The sequence below is a fragment of the Crotalus tigris genome, unplaced genomic scaffold (assembly GCF_016545835.1).
Source record: "Crotalus tigris isolate CLP2741 ecotype Arizona unplaced genomic scaffold, ASM1654583v1 scf7180000018168.854452, whole genome shotgun sequence".
NCBI classification, from domain to species: domain Eukaryota; kingdom Metazoa; phylum Chordata; class Lepidosauria; order Squamata; family Viperidae; genus Crotalus; species Crotalus tigris.
The window spans coordinates 666,756-684,255 of NW_024096861.1; the positions used below are offsets into that span (position 1 = coordinate 666,756).

The 17,500-nt window shown below is 37.1% G+C and overlaps 1 protein-coding gene across 3 annotated transcripts; it reads right to left on the reverse strand.

The window, feature by feature from the left end:
- Nucleotides 1–328: 328 nt before the first annotated feature.
- PDP1 (pyruvate dehyrogenase phosphatase catalytic subunit 1) lies at nucleotides 329–11,169 on the reverse strand. 3 transcript variants are annotated; one of them, XM_039348695.1, is made up of 3 exons: nucleotides 10,846–11,053; nucleotides 8,512–8,546; nucleotides 329–5,362 (listed from the first exon to the last, which is right to left on the reverse strand). In XM_039348695.1, the coding sequence occupies exons 2-3, from the start codon at nucleotides 8,540–8,542 to the stop codon at nucleotides 3,708–3,710; spliced, it is 1,686 nt and encodes a 561-aa protein (XP_039204629.1). In that variant the 5' UTR covers nucleotides 8,543–8,546; nucleotides 10,846–11,053; the 3' UTR covers nucleotides 329–3,707. The 3 variants fall into 3 exon arrangements, with proteins under 3 accessions (XP_039204629.1, XP_039204628.1, XP_039204630.1); XM_039348694.1 differs by lacking the exons at nucleotides 8,512–8,546; nucleotides 10,846–11,053 and adding an exon at nucleotides 11,123–11,169; XM_039348696.1 differs by lacking the exon at nucleotides 8,512–8,546 and having other exon boundaries at nucleotides 10,846–11,047.
- Nucleotides 11,170–17,500: the final 6,331 nt, after the last annotated feature.

The following is a 17,500-nucleotide window of genomic DNA, read 5'->3' on the forward strand; positions in this document are numbered from 1 at the left end:
ATATTACTATAAAAACAAATAATAGTCTTGCCATCATGATGGTGCACTCCAACACAAGAGATGCAAGACTATTCACTTCATAATTGACATTTGATATTGCTTATGAAAGAAATAGCCTTAAGCATATTTTTGCTTAAATGGTAATTACATAATTTTATGGCCTTATTAATTTCTGGCATAGATCCTAGGAACTCATCTAAAAATATCTCATTATAGTATACTACTACTCTAAACAGTTACTAGCAGAAATCCTTCTGAATATAAAATGATGTTCTTCTGATAAAGATTACATACAGCATGTCTTTTAGCAGTAGGTTTTACTTTTCCCATCTGAATTTTTTGCAGAATTTTTTTTAGCATTTTGAACAATAATTTAGAACTACATTGACAGTCACGCTAAAAGGCATTATATTGTTATGTCAACAAGATCAGATTAACTCCTGGTATTTTGTATCTAGATTTTTGGGAGAATTCATTAATATATATGTTTGCTGCCTTGGATTGCTTATAAAGTAATAAGGGGGAGGACAAAATCAAATAATAAATGCAACTTAACAATTAAACCGCAGCCCAAATTCCTGTCTGAAAAGTTAGCAGAAAAAAAAAACAGGTTTATGCAATATTGTTTGTGCATGCTGGTCAAGACATTTTTAATTCTGGTCAACCAAAGGTTTTACTTTTTAATAGAGTAAAAATAGACAAATATGTCAGTTATAGGCCTTTGCTTGAAACAGAATGCATTTTTCTTTTATAGTGGCCAAGAAGCAATAATAGCAAGAATGCCTAGGCTTTTAAGATTTACACATTTTGCCCCTTTGTCTTACATGTTTATTTTCTCAAAAACTTTGCCTGTTTTGTAAGGTTACTCTGTACTAGAACTGATCCAAAAGCCCAAGTTCCTAATTTCTAGCAATTTAAGAAAACAATTCTTAACATCTGAATTTCGAACAAGAGGATGGCTGGTTTTAAGGATTGTTTTTCTTTCCCAAATTTCAACAGGAACCAGGTTATTTTTAAGATGCCAATAATGCAAAGGACAATAAATGAGACTAACTCACATAATTGAAAAGATAATAGCTACTCATTGGTTGGAAACTAAAGGGATTTAAATAATCCAGCACTCTATAGTTATAATGGATCAGGTAAAAGTATATGCTAAAACATAGGAAAACTGGATAATGCTGTAGATGGCTATATTCAACTGAGCTCTTCTGTTCACTTCAAAAAAAAAAAAAAAGAAGTCAAGAATACTTCTAATCAGCTGGAAGATAATACAAAAATCACATTTGTGAAGTAGAATACATGCAAATATTGTGATCCATTTGGTCTGATGCTACTCATTTGTTCCAGTTGTGAGCTCTCTTGGGAAAGGCTGTTTCATTTCAAATATTTTCATGTATAACAGTGATTTTACTATTAAATGTAGTCTAACAATCAAATATGAAATATGAATTCAGGAAAATAAAGTCAACACAACTTTTCAAAGACTCTAATGCATGTTTCCAATAATTGTTTTTATTGAAATTTACCAAAAAGGTATTTGTTCTCTGACTATATCGTGTGGTGTTGAAAAAGCCATTTCCCCTCCCTTTACAATGCAAACCTATTCTGAGAACTTAAAAGTTAATTCTTATGTTCATATCTGTATGTACAAGACCAACTCTCTCCAAAATGCTGAATATATAGGGCCAGGACTCAATATCATTCATTTTAACTAGAACCAAGCCACAAAGATACATTGACATGTATTATAGATGTCACAAATATCTAAAAAAATGAACAACGTAACATAAAATATGGTTTTAACAATTCTACTCCATTTATAAACGTGATACGTTAAACTGCTCAGTTTTGTCATTAATACAATAAATAACAAAATTAGATGAGAAATATAAACAAAAGCTAGAACAGTCACTTCTTTGGACACAGAAAGAAAGACCACCCCCCTTTTAAGGCTGCAGATAGGAATTTTCCATCGAGATAAATTTATAAAGAATATCCATTTAGGAAAGTGATGCAATTACATATTGTATGGTCTTTGCATTTCAATACTTGCAATCTTTTAGCCAAATATGACTTTTAGTGTACAGTAAAGAGCTAAGAGAGCTTTAGTGCTACAAAACCTAAGTGCTGGAAACATTCATACACATAGTACTGGTTTACTAAGGACAGAGTTAGCTCATTGTTCTTTTTTCTTTTTATACATCTATGCTGTGAAGAGCACTGACATTTTTTAAAATGTGTCAGTTTAAACAATCACATATGTGATGGAAGGTCAAATGCAGTTCAAGTGGAATACATACAAGATATTTAAACAGAGAAGCAGATATTAATGTTTATTTGCAAATGCCTCAAATATAGATATGAACTTGAGAAAAATATTAAGCAATGATTCATATAATTATACTGTCTTTTTATGAAGTGAATAAAAACTAGTTCAATATTATAAGGCAAGTGACATTTGTGAAGCCTTGAGTCTGATATTAAATTCAAACCATTCAAATTGTAATTGCTAAGAAAACTTTTTAAATTTATCTGCCATTTCCAGATATACCATTATATGGCATATACCTCAGAGATCAGTCATACAACATTAGGAAGAGATCTGGGATGTAAGCAAGTTTACACACCAGTAATAAAATTGAAAGGAGTTGATGTTGCACTGCCTGTGGAATTAAGCATATAGCATGCAGACTTTTCTCTGCCACTATTTCTATTTACAATTTTTATTACATGGTTTTCTTTAAGTCACCGTGGCAACCAAACAATACAGGTATATTTGTTTGCTTTGGAATACTTAACACATCCAGAAGACCAGACTTTAATTCAGACTATAAACATGTGACTGCACAAATTTACCGTCACTACCATTTGTCTAAGTACAACACTAAACTCAAGATGAGCAGAAATAGATTTGATATGATTCTGATTGAAAGTCAAGATTCACAAAAATAGAATTTTAGGTTTATAACATAAGCCAAGGGATGGGTGTGTGTGTGTTTTTTTGCACTTTTCCATTTAGTTATCTAACCTTCTAATAATTTATTGCCCTTTGAACTGTGCAAAATATATTAGCTTTTGATGCAAAATGGTCTTTAGTTTCTAATACTTCTGGATAGGCTTAGGATATTTATGGCTTAAACTTGGACTTTTATCAATATTCCAGGCATGTGTTTCAACAGATATATCACTGCCCAAGATAAGATAATTAGATATAATTTCAAGACATCTACTGTCTGTTTAAAAATACATTCCCTTCCTTTCCTGAAGGAAAGACCCAACAGCTACTTCGTAGGTATAAAAGTCAACAGCCCTATTCAAAGTTCAATTTTATGATCAAATTATCATCCAAAGTTTTCTAAAGCAACTTAGATACCTACCTACATTGGAATTTACATGTGATAAATATACTATTTTTGCCCTAAAGGGCATTGCGCTGATGCATATGAAGATTTACTTCTATCAAATAATCCCAAATTACAAGCCATTGTTCAAGCAAATAAACTACTTAGTGCAAAGTTGTTTTGTTCTCCTGGTAGTTTAAATCAGATAAGTAACATTTTGGCCATTATCCAAGGTTTTTGCAAATTGTATTTACTCCAGTTATAATTCCAATGACCTGATGATAATCAAGTGTTTTACTATGATGCACTCAATACTGGTCATTTTTTCATTTTGTTCTGTGAAGTTTAGTTTGTCACTTCAATTCAGAATTCTTCATTTTGACATGCACCAACAACATGGGAATTGAACTGTACTACTATAATTGTGATATCATCCCTGTACATCCGAGCCAATTCTTCTGGAAGACTGAGCATCTTAGAAAGCCGTTCATGATCAACAGTGCCAAATTCATTATTTCCTACAGCATGGCGTATCAAATGAGTAGCAGCATTCTGATCTTCAAAGGCTGAAGAGACACGGGCTCTCCTTTCAGTAAGAAGTCCATGCATCTGTCCCAATGTTACCTTGTAACCACCAACAGCTATTGGCTCCTGATGATGAACACCTGTAAGATACTCACCTACAATTCTAACTACATCCTGCCTGTGCATGGTTTCCCACAAACCATCGGTTGCCAATATCAGGAATTTGTCCTGTGGTCTCAATTTGTGGTGTATCACTTCAGGCTCAGCTGTGAGATATGGAGGAGTATGATAGTTTGGTGGAATGAACTTCGTATATTCATTATCATTGAGTTGATCAGGGCCAGATTCTATTACTCTCTTCTGAAGGTCAATGCTCCACTTAAATTTGACATCACCAAAAGCTCGGAAAGGCATAAGTAAACCCAACAGCCGATCTTGTTTGACAACACTCTTTTCTTCGGACTTTGGATGTTCCATCTTAAGTCGTTCAATTTCACTTTCATTGTATGAATTATGATCATGAGATAAAGCAACAGCAGTCCAAGAGCCATCCTCTTCTTGGACACCAAGCATGGCTCTACTATCACCAGTATTGGCAACATGCAAATCAACACCATCTACATGAGCCACACAAGCAGTTGCACCAGAAAAAGCTACACGCAATACTAAATAGTTAAGAAAAGAATTTGGATCTCCAACTTGTGCTTCCAAAGAAATGTCATTGTCAAGCCTCTTAAATGCATTAATTAAAGCTTCTTTGACATCTGTTGTTTCTCCAGAGTTAAGATCTATGAGTTCTTGCCAGTAGGTTCGCAAGCTGTTGAAGTATAATTTGGAGGCTTCTTTACTGAAATAGTCATTAGGGTGCTTATGCCACTGTAAGATAGGTAACAGGGCCCTACCACTTTCTACAGCATTTTCTATTTCAAGTAAAGTTTCGTGAGGCAACAAAGAAACAGCTATATAATAAAACAATCTCTCACTGACAGCCTGGGCACATGCACATCCTGCATGGCCATCAAATACACCCAGAAGCATTCCTCTTGTCTGTAAACAAGTCGCTGCACTTCTTCGATCCTCTATGGGAGCATTGGCTGGCAGCTGGTTACTGTCAAAGCCAAGAACAGAACTTACATTTTTGCCGTCAAACTCTGGTACTTTGAAACTATATTCATTTGCCTTGAGGATGCTGTTGACTTGTGGAGGCGTGAGGTAAAATCGCTGTGGTGTGGAGACATAGTTTCTTGCATGAATAAACTGACTGAAGTTTTCTTTTGGTCTGCAGAGTGTTGCAAGTTTCTTCTGAGGAACATATCTCAAGTGCTTGTGAGTTAAAGGAGGGGACAAGCAACATAGATGCTTGTGGTGACAGTAACATGCAGTACTGTATAGCCTGCCAATCTCACAGTTGCGAATTAATGGAAGTAGTAGTTGAGCTGGTGCTGGCATGGCATCAGAGAACAATGGTAGTCTGGAGCTTTTGACTGGAATTGCTGAAAGAAAACACAAGACAATGTAAACTTAGGATGGCCATTTCATTAAAAAAAGTATATATACATCATATCATGTGCCCATATACTTTTATTTAAATACCTCTTTAATGTGTACAGCTTTGCTAATTCAACAGATACTTGCAGGAAGTAAGAATATTTTAAAGTATTAATCTAAGATTAAATATCTCAATTCACCCTATTATACTAGTAGAGAATTACAAATAGCATTATTTAATTGAAGCTTCAAGTTGGGAGAACAAAAGTCATCTCAAAAGCTGAAGCACCAAAACAACCACAACTGAAATCCTGTCCTTGAAAAGACTCTAATCTCTATACATGTAAGAAGGATTTGGACTGCCACGTGAAGGAAATTGCCACATTTGTTATTTGTGTTAATTATTGTAATCTGTTTTCTCTGATATGCTTCCTCTAAAATTTCACAAACTTAATAGCAGAATAGAATAACGAAGTTGTAAGGGGCTTGGAGGTCTTCTAGTCTATATAGGAAATTCTATAACAATTCAGACAAATTGTTGTCCAATCTCTTCTTAAAAACCCCTAGTTTGGAGCACCCATAACTTCTGATTAATTGTTCTGTCAGGAAATTTCTCCTTGATTCTTTCCTTTATTAGTTTCCATCTATTGCTTCTTGTTCTGCCTTCAGGTGCTTTGGAGAATAAGCTAACCCCCTCTTCTTTGTGGCAGCCCCTTAGATATTGGGACACTACTATGTCATCCCGAGTCCTTCTTTTCATTAAGCTAGACGCATCTAATTCCTGCAACTGTTCTTCATATGTTTTAGTCTTCAGTCCCCCTAATCATCTTTGTTGCTCTTTTCTGCACTCTTTCTAAAGTCTCAACATCTTTTTTTATATCATGGCGACCAAAATTTGAGGGGAACAGGCAAATATCATCTTTGCATTACCCACCAGTAAATCTGGCTCTAAGTTCACCATTTACAATTGACCAAGGATACTTATTGTGTATAATAACAATCATGTACAGCAGATTACAGTATGGAATTACAAAACTTCCAACAGATTGTTTTAAACAATTACTTAGTCATTTAATAGTCTTCAAGCAAATCAAAAAAATAATTAGTCACCATTTTGTAGATATTTTTCAACAACTATCTACTATTACACAGTTAGTGGTCTATGACAGCAGCAGCAACTTCAGAATTAATATGGAGTATATTATTGTATGCTAGAACTAACATCTAGCCTAGAGATTCCCAAACTTTCTTGCTTCATAGTGCCCTTAATGTAATTTTCTCACTGCACCCTATCAATTCTGACATATGCTCCATAGCACCCCAAAGACATTGGGACAGTTCAGTTTATTAAGTAGTAAAATATCCTACAGTGCCTGTGAAATTATTGTAATAACCTGGGTGTCAATTTGGGAGCCACAGATCTAATCCACAGTTTCAACTGACAGCTTTTCAAGAACTGCAGCAAACTCTCCTAGTAATATTACTTTAAAATAATTTTCTTAATCTAAAATCTTTTATGTTCCATAGATCTACAGAAATATTTTAGTTATTTCACAAGGTTTGGTAGAGAATGCAGAATTTAGGGTATTACTATCTAATTTGTGTTTTTCAGTCATATAGAATTTCAAAAAAAATAGTCAAACTGTCTTAATCTGAGCAGTCTGTATTTATTTCTTGCTTCTGTATTCCTATATTTTTGATCGCACACAGTTTGCTCAGTGTTTTGTTTACCTGTCAGTCTTTCTCAAATGCCAAGACGCTTTTTGCTACCTTAACCCTTAACCATAAAAGGAACACACAAGATGGATCCATTGTTCCTATTTTATTTTGTTTCTCTTACAATCATACCCTACACTGACTTTTACAGTGTCAATAGTAATATGCTACTGTGGAGAGCTTTTTTGGGGTGAAGCAGAGATAGCTTCTCTCATTGCACAATTTAAATATGTATATGATTTCAAATTCTGAAAATTTCTACCTTTAATAGATGAAAGGCAGAAATAAATCAAGTCAGACAGTTCTAGAAATTGCCAACAAGTGACCAGGTTCAGGTTCTTTTAATTCCTCAATTTTACCACCAGAGCTGTGGTGGTGCAGTGGTTAGAATGCAGTATTGCAGGCTAATTCTGCTGACTGCCAGACTCAGCTTTCCATCCTTCTGAGGTTGTTGGGGGACATGTGCTGATTCTATAAACTGCTTAAAGAGGGCTATGAAGCGGTATTTAAGTCTAAGTGCTATTGTTTTTTACTTCTTTACTGTCAGGTCCCCAGACAACCATATCAATTTTAAGCAGCTTATGACTATCAATAAAACAATTTGAAAGCCTGATATATGTAGAGTCACTTATGGTTACCTTGACCAATATTTAACTTTCCAGGTAAGTCTCAGCACTGTATCAGATAGAATATCATACCAGGAGTGTGATACAAGGTGGAAAACAGGGATGGGGGGAGGAGGCAAGGGAGAAATATATCAGTGTCATGCCCAATTTATTCCAGTAAATGAAGCAAGTTAAAATTAATCCTACCCGAGAGCATTCAAAAAACCAAGAGTGAAGGTAGTAACAATAGAATTTATCTTTATATCATGTTCTAGATACTTGGGATGCTTGCGAGCAATGCATTTGTACAAATAAGTACATTTATTCAACCCATATTCAACACATGTATAATGGTTGGGCACACGCATCCTAAGGATTTCTTAAAACCATAATCTGTTGAATAAACCGTAATTGTTAGGTCTACCTATAATGTGAAATCATAAAGCATATTTCACAAAGAACCATACTGTTCATGCATTTAAGCCCAAATTAAACAAATTGCATTGTTTAATGTATTGTGTGAAATCTGTTTTTACTGTACAATGAAGCTGATGTCTGTGACATCGAAATCCAAGGTAAGTTTATTTGTAAGAGTATACACTACTAGGGAAATACTGATTTAAGCTTAAAGAAGCATTTACAAAGACAATACTTACAGCACCTTTTTCAAAATTGATATTCTTCAGAATCGTTAAGACTTCAATTCCAAGAATTCACAGCCAACAATTCCAGAAGTCATCTACAGTAATATTTATTTAATACACTCCCTCATTAACCCATTACCCACCCCTAAAATTCTATTTCTCAGATAATAGGAGCAAAAAAATACCTACCAATTCTCCTGGGCCCAGGACACACACACATTCTCCTGTCACAACAAGAAGCCGCCAACATCCACAAAGCAGTAGCCCAGGGATAGCAAGGAACAGGACAGATTTATTAAGGGAGGAAGAAGAAGTCTCCAACATTGAAGGGGGACAGGAAAAAGAAAGACAGAAATACAAGCAGTTTGTTTGTAGTGACAAACATTAAGAAGCAACTTGCAGCATAGCCATTTCTTAACCAGCACTATCTAAGCTTTCTACAGCCGAACACAGAGCAGATCTCAATCACACTTGCTTTGCAACATAGCATCCAGTTCACACAAGACTCATCTGCTATGGCAGGCTCTGAAAAGCAACAGGCATATACACTGTTTTGAAATGAGGCTGGAGGAATAATCTGCTAAGCACCAGCTTCAATTATTCGAAGCCACCATCAAAGGGTATACAGCTGAGTAGAGTAATATCGAGTTTTCACTTTAGTATTTTTTACAAACTAAGATGATCAAGATTTCTCCAGCTTCATTGATCTAACAGAGATTAGTAAAGAGACGAACAGGACATATTCTGACCAGATTGACATTTAAATCAAAACTATATGTCCATATTAAACAAGTATTAGTACTGAAAATAACAAGTATGCCTCAATCTTCCTGAACACATATGAATATCACAGAAAAAATGAGGCTTCTTAGGTGAAGAACAGTTTATCACTATCTCTTCCAGAGTTTGGTGTTTTCAAGAGTCCCTTCTTACATGTCCCAATTTTCCTTATTTGAATATGGTCAATCCAGTTATAAGACATATATCCTATTTTCCAAGTTCCTTGCATATTCATGAGATAAAAGGGGGTCAATCACAAACCTGGCAAGACCACATCAGCTGTTTAGCCACAAAAGATAGAATGCCCTTATACTAGGAACAAACTAACAGGAGATTTTAACTATATCTTTCCCAGGATTCTGTCAATCCTGTTAATTATTCTCCATATTGCAGCTAGTGGTTTAAAGAAAAATGGGCTGCACAAATGAGTTCTTCTGAATACAAGGCAGGAGAAAATAAAATGATTAGTTTATGCAATGATCTGCCAATCAGATTAAAAGCTTTTTTATGTATACTAGAGGTGTCCCCAGGGAGAAAGGCAGCATTTTTAAGTATCATAAAAACTTCTAATAAATAAAATGACATCTTAGTTTTGTTCTTTTGCATTCAAGACAAAAACAATTAAAAAGCAACATATGCCTACTTCATTATTATTAATTTAATAGATGTATACAGCACAACTCCAGCAGATGGAAATAGCTGGCTGCCTATGTTTGAATTTGAAAGCTTAGAAAAGAATTGAGCTGGATTAGTACTGGGAGAAGTAAACTGTAGAGAATATCACAGGCTATGAAGAGATGAGAGACTAACAAACAATTATATAGACCAGAGTCCCCACCTTTTTGGGCACCATGGACTGGTTCCATGGAGAGAGGTTTTTCTGCGGACCGGAGGTGCTTGGTTTTGTGTGATGCCTGCATCACACGGATGGGGCTTTGCTTGTTTGTGTGGAGGCATGCTGCAGCCAGGTACTGGTCCGCAGACTGGGGGTTGGGGACCCCTGATATAGACAGCAATGGCAAAGATATTGCAAGAAAACATTAATTTTCTCACAATATCTTCACCGTTGCTGTCTATATAATTAATTTTCTCAACTTGAGATTTTTCAATATATGCTTATATATACATGCACATTATATACACAAGTACAGGAACAGTTAATGGAACTCAGAACTAACTTTTAAATATGGCCCATTTTGCTCAACAGGGCCTGCAGATAAGCTGGGGCTTTCCTGTCCTACTCTTACTATGCAAACCATATGGGTGCAAACCAGGACCAAAGCTTGACCCAAAGGATATTTTCTTTCCCACTACCCAGAGATGCCGCACAGTGAACCAAGGCTTTCTGAAGGCAAAACACGGATCCTGGTTTTGGTGGATCCCGAAATGTCACCTTCAAGTCGGACTCGGGGATGCATGTTTTTTTTGCATGCCCGGTTACAACGCCTTTCTTTCGGGGGGCTCCCTAAGAGACGCGTGAACTCGGGTCTGTTGCCGAAACAACGCCCGCGTCCTCCTGCAAGGGATCCCAGTCTCTTTCTGGGCCTTTCCGCCTGTACCAATGGGAGGCAGCTGCACTACAGCCTCGGCGGCAGCAGCAGCATCACTACCCCCGCGCCCAGTCTGCGCGCACTCCTCCGCCTCGGGCCCGAAAAACCGGAGCCGAGAGATGGCAGCGGCCGCTACCCAGGACCACCCGCGGTACTCCAGCCCCAGGGCCGGGTCTAACCCAGAGATACTGACCTGGCCCGAGAGGGGGAGAGGGAATGTGACGGTACCCGGCGAGGACAGCCGGGTAACAGGAGAGCGAGCGAGGCGACCGCCGTCCCGCCCTTCCGCGGCCGCCGTCGACAGAGCAACTCGGCCTCTCTGGCGCTCTCCCCCCCCCCCACCCAGAAGCCCGAGTGGGCAGCAGCGACCGCGCGGCTGCCTGAGCTTCTCGCTGCAGCCGCGCAACGGACACACAAAATATAAAACCGAGATAGATTTCACGGATCGTGGGCGGTTTTTGTGACGCTACCTCGATTATATAGACTCCGCTCGGCCGTCTTCATGCTCATTGGCTAAAGATAGAAATGGGCGGGGAGAGAGAGGGCAGATCACGTGACTGTCACGTTCGCTTTATCCCATGCCCCCCCCGCTTTTTTTTTTTCTTTCCTGTTTTAATGCTGGGGCTTGGCGGAGGGAATCTCAAATCTTACATTCGCGTCCGCCGATCGCTTTGCTGCTACTAGCTTTCGGAAGAGGGAGGCATCTTGTACAAATTGTCGCTGAGGACGTCTTTTTTTCTCCTTTTATTATTTTCTAATCTGAAAAGGCGGGAGCCGGAAAAAAGGGCGGATTCACCCGGCGTTGTATTTGGCTCGGATCTCCCAGAAGGTCCTCCTTCTTATAGCTTTTGGCCTATCAGAACGCTTTCTGAGGAGGGGCGTGGTCTATATTTCTGAGGTGGGGCCGCAGGAGGTGCAGATGAAAGCTGTACTCTATTTTGCTTTGAATAAGAATCTCAATGGACACTCAGCGTATGTGTTTGCACAGGGTGTGTATAATTAACCCCATGTTTTGGGTTTGCACAATAGACTAAATCGAAAACGAACCAAACTGTTTGTTTGCACGGCAGATACGTGGGTCTTAACATAAATCCAGATATTTCGATGTAGCCTTTGCAAGTACATTTTGGGTGTGAGTGGGCACAGGTCATCTACTTACCTTCTGGAATTGATTTTTGACTTTCCAGTTTAGACTCCAATCCTGGGATCCAAGCACTAATCAGATCTGACTCTGTTGCTTAAGGTTTCTAGGATTACTGCCTGCATAATGGAAAAAATAAAACATTTATTTGGCATTGCAGTAGTTAGATATTCATAAAAGTAAAGTTGTGCATAAGATTCAGCCCAAGACTCTTACATATAAGAGTAAGATAAATACAGCATGTGGTTCTGCTCAACAGGGCCATTAGAAAGCCTACCCTTAGCCTAGCTAGTTTGAGCTATTATATATTTCAAACTTTTTTCAGAAAGGGTTGAGTTACTTATAAAGTAATAAAGATAGGATAAAAAGCAAATATATATTTCAAAAAGCATAGTTTTCATTTAATCTTTGGCAGCTTGCAGAAGCAGAGGTTGGAATTGATCAAAAGGAATCAATTAATGTAGGTTGTCCTAGATCAGTGGTTGTCAACCTGTGGGTCAGGACCCCATTGGGGTCGAATGACCATTTCACGGGGGTCGCCAAACAACGCAGTCCGCCATTTTTCCCCCTTTTCCTTAGCTGTGCTACTCCCTTTTATTCTATTGGCTTTTGAAAGCCAATAGAATAGACTCTTTTGAATAGAGTCTAATTCTATTGGCTTTCAAAAGCCAATAGGAATTGTCTAGGCTGTCTCTGCCCTGCTGAGCCCGCCAAAAGTCCCATTCTGCAAACGGTGCTGCACCAATTGAGTAGTCCTCGACTTACAACCGGTTGAGTAGTCCTCGACTTACGACCGGTTGGGGGTCGCGACATTAAAAAGGTTGAGAACCACTGTCCTAGATCTCACATAACCCAGACACAAATCTCTGTTTTGGAGGAAAAGATAATGTTTGTTCCATGCACTGCAGAATAATGACTGAGCTCTGAATTAATTTGAGGAACAATTTGCTCCAATATCAGAATTATGGATATCATTGGAAAAAAAGTTTAAAATGCTAGTTTTAGGAACTTGATAAGTTGCTGCTTTCTAAAAATGGAAGAACTAGGCATTTGGTTCTCAGATAATCAAAGGTCTGCTTTTTTCCCATAGTTCCTTGCCATCCTTAAAACTTCCTTTTATTTTGTAATTTGATTCAGATGTTGTGGTCACAAAAGAGAGGGTGAAGGTATTTTTTTTAAAATATGAAATACTACTGGATTTCAAAAGCTTCTGTGCCAGTGATGGTGAACCTTTTAGAGACCAAGTGCCCAAAATGCAACCCAAAACCCACTTATGCACTGATGGGTGCCGGGTGGGTGTGGCCCATTGGGTGGGCGTGACTGCGGTGGTAATGGCAGACTGGGTGGGACTAAAAAGTTAAATCAATGAATTACAACTTTGCAAGATCTTTTTTTTTCCTGCAAGAAGTTAAAATTGACTGATTGATTGAACTTTTTTTTTTTTTTGCACACGGCGGCAGAGGCCTAAAGTGAAAAGGTTTTATAAAACCCAGCTGAAGGCCTAGGACTGGGACAACGGCGCGCATGCCCACAGAGAGGGCTCTGAGTGCTGCCTCTGGCACCCATGCCATAGGTTCGCCACTACTGTTCTATGCTATGAATGTTATGATTTTAAAAGCTTTCCTACCCTGAAGGTCAGCCAGAACTGGAAAAGTGACACGGAGAAAGACCGTTGGTTTTAGATGTCATACTGTGTGACTGAGCCATTTCCATTGGCCTACAGTAGAAGAAATATTATTTTTTTAAAAGACCAGAAGTAGCAAAGTCTGAACTTTTAAAAGATATCAGTTAGTTTATGAAGAGACATGCTGAGTGCACAAAATTATGTTGATTTATCTGGAAGGAAATCACAATTCTTAAAGAGACCCAGGGTATGAAACAATGGACATTTCTGAAAATGTGAAAAAAAAAATCTTTATTGGTATCTCTTGAGATGCTGTGCCAATTTTGCCATGCAATTCTTCCTTTGTACTTTTAAATAAAAACATATTTAGAAAAGACATTTTTATTTAACTTTACATAAATAGGATGATGCAGGAAGAGAATAGCATGATGAAAATGACTCAAATGAAACACGGTAATCCTGCCATTCCTGTCCTCAAGTAATAAGGCATGATAGGGAGTTTTGAACTAAATTGAATTGATCTGAATCTGAACTTCTAATAACATTGTTTGCGTTATAGTAATAGCACTATATTCTGCTTCACGGTGTTTTATACCCTTAAATGGTTTACAGAGTCAGCATATTGCTCCCCAACAATCTGGGCCCTGATTTTATTGACCTCAAAAGGGATGGAAAGCTAGTCAACTTTGAACCGGTGAGAATCAAAATTATTAACGGGTTGGCAAAATATGACTGAGCTATTGTGACCTAGAGACTGGATAAACCCATGTGGTAGAATTAATAGAATAACAGAATTCTACCATGTTCTAATTCTATCATATTGAAATTGCACTGCATTTCAGTCTTTACCCAGGCCTGATACTTGCTGAATTCTTTTCACATAGTGCTTGCCTTAGCAAATGGAATGAATTTCCACATATCAACCTCTATGTTTTCCATGACAAACAGAATAAAAAGATAAATAGTGGGAGAGAACTGGGATAGAAGATTCATGTTTCGAATTGTAAGGGAATGCAAATCATACATTCAAACTCAAATTTTCACCCTGTCTTTTAAGTCCCAGGCAAGCAACTTGACCCTTCCATTAGGTAGACTGAGTTTGGCTGACTTTAGTACTCACTTTTGACATCGTGAAAAGGCCCATTGCTAAGCTAGTAACTTATTGTTGCTACTACTACTACTACTATTATTACTATTACTATTATTATTATTATTATTATTATTATTATTGGCTGGATTCAAACTTAGTAATAGAATAGACCAATTAAGAGCAATGGAGAATAGAATAGAATAGAATAGAATAGACCAGAACCTTGGAGGTCTTCTAGTCTACCCCCCAGCTCAAGAAGGAGAACCTATACCATTTCAAACAGGTTACTGTCTAGTCTCTCGTCTCTTAATAATTATGTCTCATTGTTTTCCATGGGTCTATGTATGTATGTCCCATTGCCCTTTTTTGGTTGAGTTTGATAATTGCCATAAGGCAAAGATACTTGTGTATCTGTGTACATATTGGTTCAGGTGTCAACTTAACATGATTAGTCTTGGCTTGGATACAAGGTGTTTTAATAGGAAGAGGTACCATTTATTCTCCAGAGGCAGCATAAAGTTTTAGGATAGTTTTGACCAAGCAAACTAATAGCCCAAGGTAGCCAAATGTTTGTACCTACACACTGTTTTCAGCTAATATCATGTACAGAAAATGTGGCAACCCTATACCAAAGAATGTTTTTAGTTTGACCAGTTTGGCTGTAACAGGACCGGGGAAAAGGGAAAATACTTAAAAATGATTTCTCAACTTTCTGTGAGAGTCCCACTTCTTGTTTTATCTGTCCTGTTTTCCTTGCCAGTGTTGACACTTACAGAGTACTCATTACCTTCGTAACCTGCAATTTCTCTATCATGTTTTCCTCTTGTTTCTGATGGAACTCTTCACGATTTTAGGTATAATTTCCTTTACAGCCTCTGCATGATTTTTCTAGACTGAAATCCCCCAATTTGAACCAGTACATAGAAATTAAACTACTTAGAAGGCAATCTGCTGAACTGCATTTCAGTCCAGATAGCAAGTCATCCATTTTATCAAATGTTATCAGGACACTTGAGTATTGAGCCACTATCTGCTATTTATATATTAATCATGAACAGAAAATACACTTAAAATTCCAAATGGCTTTGGTCTGTAAACAGCTTTCTAAGTGAATTTCATATTATCTTATTTACATTCCAATGTCCAGACAACATCAGTTTCAACAAGTGGGATTTTGCAAGGATCAATTGAGAAATGGCTGTAAATAAAGGTTGAGTAATATTCCAAAGTATAATATTACAGATTCAGAGCATTTCAGATAAAAGGAACTGTGAGAAGTCAAAGAAAAAGTGGGTCATGGTGACCTTACTCTGAATACCAAGAAAAAAAAAGTTGTGAAGCTGTTTGCTCCTCAGGAGATCTTTTATTTTACTGTAGTCAAAATGTTATCATTTTCAGAATGGCCTCAATAATCTTAAAAAAGTGGTTCGGTTTTTTAAGTTTTGCTCCCCCAGACAAAACAAAAACAAAGCTTACAGTATCCAATCAAACTTCCTATTTAAAAAAAAATCAACAAAAGAGTGCAATTGAATCCAAAAAACTCCAAAAACATAACTTGCTTTATAAGAATTGTATTCAAATGAATTTCATAGAAAAGTTTCCATGCTTTACTTCACAAGAAGTGAACATTTATATTTATTCAATTATTAAACTTATATAGTTCCTCATCTACCAGAATAAACTCTGGGTGGTGAACAAGAATCAAAACACAATAAATTAAAACAAAACAAAACAAAAACATTTTAATGATGTGGAGGTCTCATAAAACTTATATCCATCAACCAATCAACCCTGAATCCTACATAGGTGCAGCTGGTCCTATTGCTTCTTTGACAATAATTGCTGTATTCTTGATAGGATTTCTTAGCGTCATGTGCAATCATTTGCTTTAAAATACCCAACACCATCTCTGCAATTTTATTTCTTCATGTTTTATCAGGAAATAATGCTTTTCCATTATTTACTAGGAATTGTCATCATGATTAACGCTAGAAATTCTAGAAATTTTTATACTGGAGTGATTCTTTGAATAAGGCTGGTTAGAACTGTATTGTCCAAAATAATAGTCTTGAATTGTTTGCTAATCACTGTGCATTATGCATTAGAGTACATTAAATTAAATCTGGATGGCATGATCCAAGAATCTCCATAGGATGTCAAAAAATCACCATGAATGAAAGCTTATTCCCAGCCACCTGCCGTTTGTTTTCTGTTCTTTCATGAAAACTATTTCTGCAATGGTTTGTCTGATTTAGTCTCTTACTGGTGCCATAAGGTTTAACTCTCATCTTGAAATCAAGGGTTGTGGCAATATAACTCAAGAGAACTGCAGTGTGATTTAGGTGGTAATTGATCTTGAACAGTGCTTGAAGATATAGCTGCAGTCTTTCAGGCAACTTCCTTAATAGATAATGAATGTCAGAATCACCTTGGACCTGTTGTACTTCACTGTTGTATGCATTCTACCTTACTCTTAAGATTCACTCTATATAGCCTCTTAGAAGTTTGGGGAAACTCTCCTTTAGGTTGCATTTTTGTCCCTGAACAAATGCTAACAGTGCTATGGTTTCACAAAGCAATTCACTCAAATAATGCTTACTTTTCAGATCATAGTCTGATATTGTATCATGATTTTAGCTAGGTCTTCATTCATTATTGTTTAAAGTACTTATTTTCAGTATCTCTTATGGTAAAAAGTTTATTTTTACTGTATGTTCTTCAAGCTAATCCTGACTCCTGGTGATTACATAGACTTATCGTATCTTCTTCCAAGGACTGAGAGCAGGAGGTTGGACTAGATGACCTCCAAGGTCCCTTCCAACTTTACTACTACTACTATTATTATTATTATTATTATTATTATTAAATATTGACTGGTTCAAACTCATGGTCTTCCTGTTTTAAGTCTGGTGTCTTTAACTACCAGACAGCAGTTATAATAAGCCTTGAACTTGCAGTATTGTGAATTTAATCAACATAATACACAACAGTGG